The sequence below is a fragment of the Mustela nigripes genome, chromosome 3 (assembly GCF_022355385.1).
Source record: "Mustela nigripes isolate SB6536 chromosome 3, MUSNIG.SB6536, whole genome shotgun sequence".
In the NCBI taxonomy this organism is placed as follows: Eukaryota; Metazoa; Chordata; class Mammalia; order Carnivora; family Mustelidae; genus Mustela; species Mustela nigripes.
In genome coordinates this window covers 46439125-46452360 of record NC_081559.1, presented here as the reverse complement: position 1 = coordinate 46452360, position 13236 = coordinate 46439125, and the positions used below count along the sequence as shown (strand labels likewise).

Below are 13236 nucleotides of genomic sequence, written 5' to 3'. Positions count from 1 at the left end.
CTCTCTCTCTCTGCCTGCCTCTCTGCCTACTTGTGATCTCTCTCTGTCAAATATATAAATAAAATCTTTAAAAAAAAAATTACGCATCCGTACCATTTCCAATGCACATTTTAGCATTATGAAATGTTTTACTTAAATGCTTTGATTTTTCTCTCTTCTAAGGTGAAAAATCTTGGTTCTTTGCAATGTTAGCATTATTTGCTTTATGCCACAGATAGCTGTAATGTTTTCAGGATGATAATACGGTTACTGACAACAGAACCACACCCGAAGTTTGCAGCTCTTCCTCTAGGTTTTGCACCTTTCCTAGCAAAGAGATGACGTTCAACTATAGTTTAAATGGGATAATTGGGTTTTCCTGGGTGCTCAGCTCCCTGACCTGACACACAGCGACTGTTCACAAGGTGGCTTTGCTTTTCTGAAACCTCCTCCACGACTTTAGGGTCAGAATCGTACAATGAGGCACACACTTCAGCAGCGCAGGTCCCCTCCTGCTGGACGCCTGCACTGCTTCCGGCTTCAGCTGACAGAGAACGTCACAGTGAGCAACATGTTGCTGGGGATTTCTGCCGCTGTGTGTGGGATGGGTGTCTACGGGTGGGCTGGACAGTCCACATGGGGGCTGCGCCACCCCGGCCCCACTGACTGGTCGTGGTCAGGGCAGGGACAGGCCAGCCCACTGGGTGGGGAGTAGGAGCTGTAATTGTTTGGGTTTGAATTTTTTTCTTTCTTTTCTTTTTCTTTTCTTCTGGATTTTTTTTAGCTGATGAGCTCTTTTAAATTAGGAATATTAATCCTGATATTCTCGGTGTTCAATTACAGCTTTTTTATTGAGGTAAAATGCACTGTTACAACATAAATGTCACCATTTTAGTCATTTTAAGGTGCATAAAAGCCAGAGTGTGCAGGATAGTGGCGTTTTGTGTATTCATAATGCTGAGCAGCCATCACCACTGTCCATTCCCAAGACATTTCTGTCACCGTAACCACAGGACGGTCACTGCCATCCCTCAACCGCAGCCCTGGTGACCACTCCTGCTTTCTGTCTCAAGTTAAAATATTTTTGAAAATGTTAAATGTTATAAACATTTTTATCCAGTATGTATTTTGTCTTTTATTGTTTCTGAATTTTGAATCCTATTTAGGAAGGTTTTGTCTATCCCTGGGTACAGAGAAAAATCACCCATTTCTTCTAGCTTTTACTCCGTGTTTATACTTGGGATCCACATGGAACCCGTGTCTGTGTCCAGGATGACCTGTGGGTCCCGCCTGGCCTCTGTCCACGCTCGTCAGCAAAACCATCTTTTTCTACACCTTCATCACGGACTCTGTATCGTGGGCACAGGGTCTGGCTGTGGCCGTCCCAGGTCTCCCAGGCCACCGCCTGCACGTGGATCCCACACCCGGGTTCCCCACAGGTGCCTCACAGGGCTCCCTCACCTCTCTCCTTCTTAAGGTTCTTCCTGGCTATTTTCGCTTTTTAAAAACATTTCCTCCCACAAGAGCTTTATAATTAGTTTGTTTTAATCTAAGATAAAACCCATTCTGTTTACAAGGATGGCATTAAATGTCTAAATTGACTTAGGAAGAACTGTCTTAATGAGATGGATTTCATCTCCAGAACATGGTGATTCTGTCTGCTCAAGACCTTTAAGTGGGGTCTTAAAGGTACATGAGAAGTTGTCCTCACCCAGGCGCTCTCACATCTCGTGTGTGATACGTAGGAAACTGATCTTTCTGTTGTTGTGGGAAATGGGGCGCCTCTCCTGCTGTGACTTCTTCTTCTTCTTCTTTTTTTTTTTTTTAAAGATTTTATGTATTTATTTGACAGAGAGAAATCACAAGTAGATGGAGAGGCAGGCAGAGAGAGAGGGAAGCAGGCTCCCTGCTGAGCAGAGAGCCTGACCCGGGACTCGATCCCAGGACCCTGAGATCATGACCTGAGCCGAAGGCAGCGGCTTAACCCACTGAGCCACCCAGGTGCCCTCCTGCTGTGACTTCTAACCCTGCATGAAGACAGCCCCCATCCGATATCCGCACGGCCTCAGACCCCGCTGCTATTCTAAGTGTCCCCTGTGCGGCCAGCCTGACCAGGGACCGGGGCCAGGTACAGCAGACGCCCCCGGGCAGGCCCACCTCCCCCATTTCAGGCACTGGCCCTGGGGAGGTGCGAGGGGGCCAGGCAGGTCTTGGTGGAAGCCGCAGGCCTTTTAGCATGCCCGACTCCCGGAAACCTCATCCGTCAGGATCCCTGCTTCACTGGGAGGTCGGATGGGAGGGCAGGGCCGCTGACCTCAGCAGGCCTTGGCTCAGCCGCACATCATACAGAAAGGGCACCAGACTGAGGCCACATGGCAGCCCCCCAGCTCCCTATGCCTGCGGACAAGCAGGAGTCAGGCCCGCCTGGGGAGAATGTCCTCGCCTCAGAAAGCAGAGGGGACTGCCTGGAGCCAGTGGCCATGGAGGAAAGGAAGGCCATGGCCAGGAAGGGGAGAGAGGCTATTGTTGGCCAAGAGGAGGCACTGCATGGCCCGGGGCTGGACTGTGCACACGTGCTGGGCAGGACAGCTGAGCAACCGCCACTCGTTACCGGTGCATGTGCACGAGTGAAACTAGGAGCGTATACCCATGACGCTGTGCGTGTGAGCTCCCCATTGTGGAGAAGGCAGCAGACCCCTCATCAGGGAAGACACTGGGACACTCCTGGGCTCACTGGCTCTGTGTGGCCCCTGGGCAGCAGCATGACAACAGGCACAAAGATGCGTCACCCCTCCATGGTCGTGAAACTTTATTGGAATTCAACACACACACCAACCTTTCTGTTTATGGGCTCGTGCACTCAGGTCAGTGTGCTGGCTTGGAGCCCCGTGCCCCTGGTCCCTGCCACACAAGGATCCTGCCATGGGAGGGGGACACACTGCTCCCTCCAGAAACAGATTAAGCAACCAGCACATAAACTTTATGCCCTGTCTTCAAGGTCAGTAAGACCCCATGGCTCCTCCAGCCTTGGCCAGGCCAGTGACACCTTATGACTGAATGAGCAGGGCCCACTCCCCACAAGGACCAAGGCCAGCTCATGTCCTGACATGGTCCCCCTTCACAGAGGAGACCCAGGCATCAAGTGGAGCCTAGTGTTCTCAGCTCCCTTCCTTTTGGACCCAGGAGGTGACCCTGATTTTCTGGCTCCAGAAAGAGGACAAGCAGAATTTCCAAGAGAAGGGGAGCAACAGGGGAGGCACTGAAGCCCAGCTCCAGGCCAGGGAGGCCCCCTCTGCTGCCCCTTCCAGAGAGCCTGGGTCTGAGGGCGAGGGGCTCAGGGCAGGGCCTCCAGCATGAAGGCAGGGCTCTGAGTGTCGGAGTCTTCCCAGCCTGGTCGAGGAGGACATGGGTGCTCTCCAGGGCCCAGGGCCTCCTGGGTCGGAGTGCCTGGCTTCAGCCTGTGCCTGAGGCAGCAGCTCATCTCTCTGGCAACAGCAGGAAGAAGGCGGCCTTCAAGAAGCGACCGAAGCTGCAGAGTGCAGCCACGAGCCAATGGGAGCGGAAGCCAGGCTCCGTGCTGACCACACACTTGAGGACATCGGTCTGGGAGGCAAGAGGACATGGTTAGAGAACAGAGCACCTTGCATCAGCCGACTACCACAAGGGGGTGCCTGAGGGTGTCAGGGAAGGTCTGTGGTCTGCTCTGGACCATGGGAGGGGGAAGGGAGCTCGAGGTGGGCAGAGGGTGGCAGATGGACACTGCCCCACTGGGGCCTCCACCACCATCTCCAGGCCAGGAGCTAGCTCCCAACATGGCCACCTCCCTACTGCCCATGGAGCCACAAACACCCCGTGTCTTTCTGCCTCGGCACGGTGGAGCCTGGGGTACCAGGAACCGACCGATCCAGCTGCACTCTCTCTCAGAACAGGAGTGGGAACCAAGATTTCCAGAAGCCCAATGAATAGCCATTCCTCATTCCTTTCTATTCCTGCTGAGAAATAAAATTTTTTCTCTACAGTCTGGACTTTGACTGTGGTGTCAAGCAACGTCCTTGCCTCCACGGAGAGGAGAGGATGTGGGGGGACAGAGGCCCCAGGGTCTCTCTGCTAACGAACGGCCACAGCCACAGGTCATCCTGAAGGCAATCCCATCCCCACCAATGCCAGCTTCAGAGGACACTGCAGCCCCAGCCACCGCCCAACCTCAGCCTTTGGCCCCAACCTCAGCAGATTGCTGAGCTCTGTCATCCCAGCCAGCGAGCCCCACACACCCTGGTCCACCACCCATTACAGAGGAGAGAACTGACATCTCTGCGGGGAGCCCTGGTCGGGGCCAAGAGGGCAGCTGGGGGCACAGAGCCCATGGTGGGTAAGACCCACGCACCCACCCCCATGGGCTGGGCTGGTCTCCCCCAGCATCAGAGTGTAGCTGGGAGGGGGTGCGGTGAGGATGCTCTGGGCAGGGTCAGGACTTCCCCTCTCATGGGCTAAGGTGCCCATGGCCCGGGGCATGGAGGAAGCAGAGGACAGGTCGGCGCTGGAGCTGGGCAGCAGGAGCCGCCCTGGCCCTCCCACCTCCCCTAACCCCTTGCCGCCCCCAGCCCCCACTGGGTAACGCAGGTCCCCCTCACCCATCCACCACGCCTTCGAAGCCAGGGCGCCAGGGTCTTGCGCACAAATTCTCCAAGGCAGTCGACAAGTGCATGGACCATGGCGGGCTGGGCCTGCCGCACACAGTCGATGGCCAGCCCTGCCGCCACTGAGTACAGGGACACTACCTTGCCCCATGTGATGCCTGCGAGGAGAGAGACAGATGCCGGTGAGCAGAAGGCCACCCAAACCCAGGCTCCAGTCCACCCCTCAGGGTCACACAAAGGGCCTAAGACTTGGGCCCCCCTCCCCTGCCCCTCCCCGCACCCGGCACCAGCCTAGGGTCAGTCCTGCCGCCCTCACCTGTGCACCTGTGCCAGGGCCCAGGCCAGCCTAGCCCAGCCCCCAGTCCCCTGGAGGAAGTGAGCAGGCAGCAAGGCCGTCCAGGAAACAGGAAACTGAGGCTAAGGGTGGGGGTGACCGACTGACAACAGAGGGAGCAGCCCCAAGGCACACCTGCCCCTGGCCTGTGTGTTCGGAGGGGCCAGGTGAGGGCAGCAGGACAGTCTGCATAGAGAAGCTGAGGCCCGTGAGCGCACGGCCTGCCCCAGACCTACAGCCACTGGGAAGCAGAACCCCGGTGGAGCCCGCCCGGCAAGAAGAGGCAAAGGCCAGTGTGGGGAGGCCACCTGCCGATGCTGGGGCACGAGCCTCCTTCGTGTGCAAGGAGAGCTCACGAGTCCGCGAGAACAAAGAGAAACATTTCTGAAGAAATATGAGCACAGAAGAAACAGCGGCTTCACAGAAGGAAAACTACAAATGCATCAAACCTCTGAAAAATGTCTGCCCTCACGAATAACCCAAGAAAAGTCAGAGAAAAGCAGGAAGAGATGGAAGTCTATCAAATGAAAGCTTCACGTCACCGCAGTCTGCGCCGTGTCGTCTGCTGAGACAAACAGGCCAAGGCGCCTGCAGGGTCCGTGAGAGGCCACCCGTGCACGCGGTCCTGGCAGGACAGGAGCCCGAGGAGGTGGCAGTGTGGGCAGAGGGCGCCCCTGCCCCTCCATGCACCCTCCCACGCATCCAGAGCCTCTACAGCTCCCATAAACCCGGCTCCCCCGCGCTCACGGGGGCCTTCTTCATACCGGCCAAAAGATGGAAGCGACAAACACCCAACGGCGAAAAGAAAAGCATAAGGGCTCCAAACTAGGGACTGGGACTGAGCCCCGGAAAGGGATAGAGCCCTGATACTGCCACGGCGGGGGGGGGGGGTCAGTGTCGGAAACACGGCGCTCAGTGGGAGCAGCAGTCTCAAAAGGCCCCCGTGCTGTGTGAGTCCATGGACATGAACCGTCCAGAAAGGGGGAGGGGGTGCAGAGTGAGTGCAGAGAGGGCTTCAGGTGTCCTTCCGGGGATGTGAAATGGGGCAGATGGACAGCAGTGTTCCCACACATCACAATGCCTCATGGTCAGGTAAGCTCCATCACTGTGACAAGAAAAATTTTAAAACCCATAAATTGGATCCCATCCCCCTCCTGCCTAAACCCTCCTGTGACTGTTACTTTCCATCTCTCTCTCTTTATTTTAAAAGAATTTATTTATTTATTTGACAAAGAGAGAGGTCACAAGTAGGCAGAGGCAGGCAGAAAGAGAGGAGGAAGCAGGCTCCCCACTGAGCAGAAAGCCCGACTTGGGACTCGGTCCCAGGACCCTGAGATCATGACCTGAGCCAAAGGCAGAGGCTTAACCCACTGAGCCACACAGGCGCCCCACTTTCCATCTCTTTCAAAATAAATCCAAGTTACGGAGCACAGCCTGACTGACTCCCAGTCAGGGGAGCATGACTCCCGATCTCAGGGGTGTGAGTTTGAGTCCCACACTGGGTGTAGAGCTTACGTTAAAAAAACCCAAGTCTGAGATCTCAGCTGTACCCCTGGCCCCAAGGGCGCCTTCCCTCCACTGAGGTCCTACGTCCACTCTCCCCACCTCCACAGGCTGGGCTATCAGGGCCCCACGTCACAGTGACCGTGTCTTGCCTCATGCTTCCCCAGCCAAATGCTACCCGGAGAGGGGCCTCACAGTCCCACGAGAGGACAGCCAGCTCCACATGGCCTTGACCCTTGAAGGTCTGGAAGAGGCTGCACACGTGGTCTCCTCGGGGTCTTCTGTGCTTAATTTCTCATGGAGAGATGATCTCAGTGCCATAAACCAGTAAGCAGTTCCCCTAAGTTCCAGTGGCACCCCGGCGGCCGCGCCCACCCACCTGCCGTTGGGCCCCTTCCTGGGCCCGACAGCCACGCCTCGGTTCCCTGGGCCTATGGATTCCCCACTCCCGGTGTTTGCTAGGAAAGGGCTCCGGCCAGCGCTCCACAGTGACTCGGGCTCCCTGCACCAGACATGAGGTCCACAGGGTCCATCCACGCAGTCGCGGGTGTCCACATGGGGCGCACGTGTCCGCTAGCCGACGGCTACGGGCTGCCTGCGCCATGGCTCCTCTGAGGGACACACTCATGGCGTCTGGGCAGCATGTGTATGCATGAGCGTCCGCCCCTCATGGCAACACCCGGGGGTGGGCAGCCCTGCGAAGCAGCCACACCACCTGGGTGCCACTGGTCACACCCTGCCCAAGCCTGCGCTCATAGCACCAATCCTGCCACTGGGGGTCCGCGGCACTGGCTCACAGTAGTTCTGCAGCGCGTCTCCCCCACGGCAGAGAGCAGGCTTCTCGTGGGCTCCAGGCCAGCCGCGTGTCTGCTCTTCTGATCCTTTGCTCATTTTTAGTATTGGTTTCTAAGACTTGTTTATCTTTTGCATTTTCTGACCTTTCTGTGGTAAAATATTTTGCTCTTGTAATAAGAAAAAAAAAAAAAAAAAACCACTCCTGCCAACTTCTCATCAAGGAGGGAAAGATCCGTGTTTCCCCCGAAGGGAGCTGAGCCAGGTGGCGGCTGCCAGGAGCCACGCTGGTGGCCGCTGCCTCCGCCAGGAGCACACAGACGCCTCCACAGATCCCCACCCGCAGTCCTCAAGCTGCCCCATCACCCACCAGAGCCCGGAGCGCCTGTCCTGAGGAAGAGGGGGCACAAGGGGTAGCGTGAGGGTCAGTGTGTGGTCTGGGAGGGACCGCGGGAAGACAGGGACCAAGGCCAGCGAGCACCTTGTGGCTGGGCTGACTCTGGAGAAAGCAGGGTGGACGAGGAGGAGCGAAAGGGAGGCTGGCCAAGCAGCAGGTGGGAGGGTGGGAGGGGCAGCCACAGCTGGTGAGGGGCTGGTCTGAGAGCCAGGTCACAACAGAGGGGTGGATCTGGGACCCCACGCTCCAGAGAGCCCTGCTCCTCCTCCGTTTTCAGGCGGTTCTGGGTTCAGAGATATTAAGAAACCAGCTGCAGGTCACACAGCCCGTGAGGGAGCAGCTGCCCCAGAGCCCCAGAGGGGCAGGCACAGGAGTGCAGGCTGTCGGAGGAGAAGGGTGGCACCCACATGGGGCAGGCCTGCGGACACTGATGCTTGAACGTGAAGGGAAATATTCTGCCCCATCTCAAAGGAAAATCACATGACTTTCACTGACCTCCACAAGTGGATTGAGCTGTGGTGGCCTGTGTCCATTATCCCCACCCCTCCCCCGCCCCAAGGCCTTCCTCCCAGAGCCCAGAGCCTTTCAGAAGCTCTGGGGCCTGAACCCGCACTGAGCAAGGCCAGGCTGGTGGGAAGGGTGCTCAGTGTTGGGCCTCGGTCCTGTCCCCTGCGTGCATACCTGCCACCACCACGGGCCTCGCCCGGCCTCCCGGCTCCGTCCCAACCACCAACAGCCCAGAGCGGAAGCCTTCCTTTTAAAGCCAGACCTCGGCTCATAAACCAGCCGCCCAACAGCCTCGAGACAGACACGGCCACCCACACACCAGCGTCAGGCCCAGAACACAGGAGCCCAGGGAGGGCTAAAGGTGGCCACCAGCCTCAAATGCCCGCTGGGCCCCCCACCGCTGCCTCCTCCTTGAGGCGCCGTCCCGGGTCATCCTCACAGGGTCCCTAGGACCCAGGTCAGGACTGTTAGGACACTCTGAAGGAAACTGGCCCTCTGACCAGCCCACCCAGGCACCCCCAGGAAGACCCCAGTCCTCCGCACCCCAGCTAATACCGGCCAGAGCCACATGAGAGGCCTGAGGCCAGCTGCCCCGCAGACACCCCCATCCTCAGAACCCAGGGAAGCACCACACAGCACTGTTCGGGTCAAGCTTCTGTGCAGGTTTGTACAGCAGTATGGTGGCCCTGGGACCTGTGGGGGCTACTTGCTGCACCCTCCCAGTGCCCAAGGCCCTGCGCCAGCCCACAGACCCGGGCTTACAGCAGCATGGGGGCCCAGGCCTACCTCCAGAGAAGATCTGGGACGCCACAGCCAGGAAGGCGTCAGTCACCACGGTCTCAGATTGCAGGGAGATGTTCAGTTGACGGGCAACGTTGCGGTAGACGCTAGGCCGAATCAGCTCCAGCTCGTCCCCTGGGCAGTCACGCAGGGGGGTCAGAGGTGGTCAGGCCTGCCTGACCCCATCCCCACGGGCACACAAGCCTGGCACCAGCCTGCTGCTCATTGGCCCATGGCCACAACTGGCACTGAACAGGACTGACTGCCGACCACCCCCATCAGCCTGTCAAATTCCCACCTCCACTTGACCCCACCATGGCCCCTGGGGATAAGAAGACCAAGGAGGTACTGTGGGCACCCCCAGACCTGCCTCTGCGGCCTGCCCCTTCTGACAAGCCAGCCACCCCTCACCCCCACCCAGGGCCAAGCCGGCCAGGCCGGTGGGGCGGGAATCCCGAGGAGGAGCAAGGGCCGTGCCTGATGGGTGACTCATGGCCCACAGCGAGCTGCCCGGGCAGCAGGCGGACTGGGCAGGCAGCCAGAGCCCCACATGGGTAGAGGCTTATGCCAGCGACCCCACACAGGTGAGGCCCCTGGCTGCTGCCTCTGGGGGGCGTCCTCACTCAGCCCCACCCCCCAGCATGGGTCTGTGAACCCAGAAGCTAAGCCTTCGCCTGCCCAGGGCCACTAGCACCACCCAGGTTCAAACCTGGGCTCTCGGTGCCAAGTGGGTGTGTCAGGGTGGGCGGCCACACTCGGCAGAGGAAATGCCCTCTCAGCGGCCCCGCCTGCTGCCCGCGCTCACTGCAGCACCCCTGGCAGCGAGGTGCCGGGAATTCCATGCAGCCCGCGGACTGGGTGTCCCCCAGCCCGGGCACTTATGCAGCCAAAGCAAACAGGGAAAGGCTGTGGACAGGACAGCGTGCACCGATAAGGGCATCTGCATCGTCCCTGGGGCCAGCTGCACTCCATCTAATTAAACGAGATCTGGATGCAGAGCAGAAACCATTGAGACAAGGGGGCGGTGGGGACCGGGGTGGATGGCATGGAAATTCCCAGGGCAGGCCTGGCTGTTCCCACATGCAGATCTTGCGGCCCAAGAGACCGACCATGGGGACGCGACCCCGGCTTCTTCCTGTGTGCTGCTGCCCCAGGAGCTGGGTGTCTGGGCTGGCGTGGGGTTGGGAGGGCTAGGAGCATGGTGTGGGGGCAGGGAGACAGCGCCAGGCATGAAAGGGCTCATGCCGAGCAGTCTAAGAGCTGAGCGCAGCAGGAAGGCAAGAACTCTGGGGATCCGAGGCCTCCCCCTCCTTAGCTATCTGCGAGGGCCCAGTCCCAGGGACTGGGCAGAGCCTGACATGGGGGAAGAACCCTGCTCCTGAGAGGGCTGGTGCTGGGCACCTGGCCAGCCCCTGCTCCCCAAGACTGGGCCCGGAGCATTGGGGCTCTCAGAGTGGGACATGGGGGACTGAGGCTACAGAAACCAGCCTGGTCAGAACAGCAGAGCCCGAAGCAGAGACTCTGGGCCCAGGCAGAGGCAGCACCAGCTCCCGGGCACACAAGGAGACAGAGACCGGGAGGCTGGGAAGAGTGGCAGAACAGGCCAGGACAGAGGCAAGACTTCCTTCTGGCTACCCTAGGAGTCAGGGGGACGTTCTTGGGAGACCACAGAACCATCTTCTCCAGGGCCCTCTAGAATGTTTCCCCAGTACCATCCCCATGGCCCCGCTGAAAAAACAGCAAATGGAGGCTGACCTCATGGGAGTCCAGGTCCTCTGGATCCCTGCCTGATTCCCCAAACCCCACTGGTTCTCCACATCTAGGAACCACTCCCCTCCCCTGGGGCCCAGGTGGGCTACCACGTCTTCTGGCAATCTTCTACACTGCCCATGGAGTCTGCCCATTCCCCTGCCCCACACTGGGGCAGCTGGGTCTGCACAGCCCTGCTCTCAGGGGCCACACAAAACTGGGACCAGCAGACACTGGTGTCAGCCTAAGAGGCAGGGTGTCTGTCCCCTTTCTCTGAGGACCCCCTCCAACCCCAAATCCTGGGCCAGCCTTTCTCCACACTCTGCATGAAGAGCCACCCCATCAGGGCTCCATCTTTGCTCCCCACTCCCAACAACCAGTTCCAGAGTGAGCAACCTTGGCCCTGGTGGTGACCGGCCCCAGCCCTCTGGCGTCTAGACCCTGGAGAAGATGGAAACAGTCACTGTGCTGTGTGGGACCCCACTTCAACCAAGTACTCCCAGGTGTCTAAGCATGACCAGATGGCCAGGTGGGATTTTGGCTGCCCAGATCCTTGGTGGCTTTGACCCTTCTGGGGCACCAAATTTCCAGAGGGAGCCCTGCCAGGCATCTACATCAAGAGGAAAGAGCTGTGGGATTTCAGGCAGGAGCTACAAAGAACTACTTTCCAAAATAAACACTGGGACACGTGGTCCCACAAAGGATTTTTGTGCCCAGCTCAGTACAAGGGTCACTCTGGAAGTTTAACCACCGAAACAGTGTTCTTCCTGGAGCTTTCTAGTCTTTATGGCCAGAAGGTCTGAAATCTGGGCTGAACAGGCATACGGAGGAGCTAGCTCTGTGTCGGGTGGGCAGGGCAGCCTGAGGCATAAAGAGGCGAGTGCGTAGGTCTGCCTTGCGCAAGGCTGTCCCCAACACCCCCCGCCAGCCCCCTCTCTGTCCGTAAAGGAAACTGAGGCCCAGCAGCAGAGGCACCTCCAGGGCATAGGCCACCAGGGCCCACACTCACCCAGGCGCAGCAGCACCGCGCACACCTCGGCCAGGCGGCCTCCGGGGGCGGGAGCGGCGCGCTCGGGCGCGCTCCAGGCGAGGCCAGCGCGCAGCAGCCGCGCGTGCACGAACTCCCGGCCCAGCGCCTTGGCCTGGGCCACCAGCTCCTTGTCGGTGGGCGAGCGGTCAAAGGCGTCCATGATCTCTGCGGCGAAGACTGAGGAACGCCGCAGCACCTCCATGGCGGGGACACGGGCTAGGGGCGCGGCACCTGCGGAGGGACAAGCTCAGCGCCCCGGCCTGGCTGGCGGCCAGGAGCCAGCCCCGGGAGGAGGTCGCCCCGCGGCGGTGGCGGGGGGGGGGGGGGGGGGGGGGGGGGCGCGGGGGGGGGGGGCGGGGGGAGGAAAGGCTGCCGCCGACTGCGAGGGGCCGTTCGTTTCGGAGCCCCAAATCTTGAAAACATGGTGTCACATTATTTCGGATTCCAAGTTAAATCCCAAAGATCCCCACGGCTGCCGGGATAAGAAGGACCGCGGGGACAGGGGACAGGGCAAGACGCCGTGGGGACGCCGTGCCCGCGCTCGAAGACGAGTGCGCGGGCGGCGGAGGCGCCGGCGGGTGACAGGCGACGGCCACGACCTGGCCCGGCCGCGCGCTCCGAGGACACCCGGCCTCGCGCCTCGCCGTCCTCGCCGTTTGTCCCGGGCGTCGCCGTTCCCACGGCGAGGTCGCCCGGCTCACCTCTCCCGCGGCATATCGCGGGCGCGGGGCCGGGGAGGGGCTCTGGCCTCAGGACCTGCTGGCCGTGGTCTCCGCCGACCTCGATCCTTCCATCCAGAGCCGCGAGGACGCGCGCCCGCCCCTCGCCCGGGCCCGGCTGGTGCGCGAGTGCGCGGGGCTCTGCGCTCCTGGGGGTGCGGCGGCGGCGAGGGGCGCGCGGAGCGCACAGCGCGGCTCTCTCCCGGCAAGAGGCGAGGCTTGGGGCTTCGCCTTCTAAGGAAAAGGCAGCCCCCGGGGCGGAGCCCGGCCCAGAGCTTCCCCACCGCCTCCCCGCTTAAGGACGACCGAGCGAGTTCCCGGCGAGTCTTGGAGAGGGACACCGGGCGGGAGCTGTCTCGGCAAGGCCAGGGGAAATGGGTGACTGGAGCCTAGCTCTGGTGTCGGCTGCCTGGGTTCACACCCGGCTCCATTTTCTGACTGTTTCCTAGAGGTTCTTTATTTATTCTGGATATGTGCCCTCGGTGTGGCGCATGGTTCTGTACTGTCGATGGATATCCGAAAATGTACGGAGTTGAAGATACTGCAGAAATCTTCTGTCACTCGTGGCTTGCTGTTGCTTATAATGAGCCAGAGTGATTCTCAGTGACGTCCAATTTATTTGTTGTTCCTCTTAGGATTAGTGCTTTTTCATTAGTATATTCGCCTATGTTTTCTTTTAGAAGCTTAAATGTTCTACCATCTGTGATGGGTCACTCGTCCTCTGGGTAGTGCTGTAGGGGCCAGAGCCCTTTTTAAAAATTTTTTAAATATGAATATCCTGTTGACCCAGCATCATTTTAAGGAAAAGG

General features: G+C 59.4%; 1 protein-coding gene across 1 annotated transcript; it reads right to left on the bottom strand.

Annotated features, from left to right (window-relative positions):
- Positions 1-2773: 2773 nt before the first annotated feature.
- On the bottom strand, positions 2774-12691 carry BOK (BCL2 family apoptosis regulator BOK). Its single transcript, XM_059393935.1, has 5 exons — positions 12410-12691; positions 11688-11939; positions 8936-9064; positions 4611-4774; positions 2774-3582 (listed from the first exon to the last, which is right to left on the bottom strand). The coding sequence occupies exons 2-5, from the start codon at positions 11908-11910 to the stop codon at positions 3457-3459; spliced, it is 642 nt and encodes a 213-aa protein (XP_059249918.1). The 5' UTR covers positions 11911-11939; positions 12410-12691; the 3' UTR covers positions 2774-3456.
- Between the last annotated feature and the right edge of the window lie 545 nt (positions 12692-13236).

Excerpts from the sequence above, each read along its gene's own strand:
- BOK (XM_059393935.1), bottom strand. The coding sequence starts at position 11,910 with ATGGAGGTGCTGCGGCGTTCCTCAGTCTTCGCCGCAGAGATCATGGAC. Across the intron at positions 4,775-8,935 it reads GTCCCAGATCTTCTCTGGAG|GCATCACATGGGGCAAGGTA; the intron begins GTAGGCCTGGGC and ends CTCTCCTCGCAG. Across the intron at positions 3,583-4,610 it reads TTCGAAGGCGTGGTGGATGG|ACCGATGTCCTCAAGTGTGT; the intron begins GTGAGGGGGACC and ends CTTGCCTCCCAG.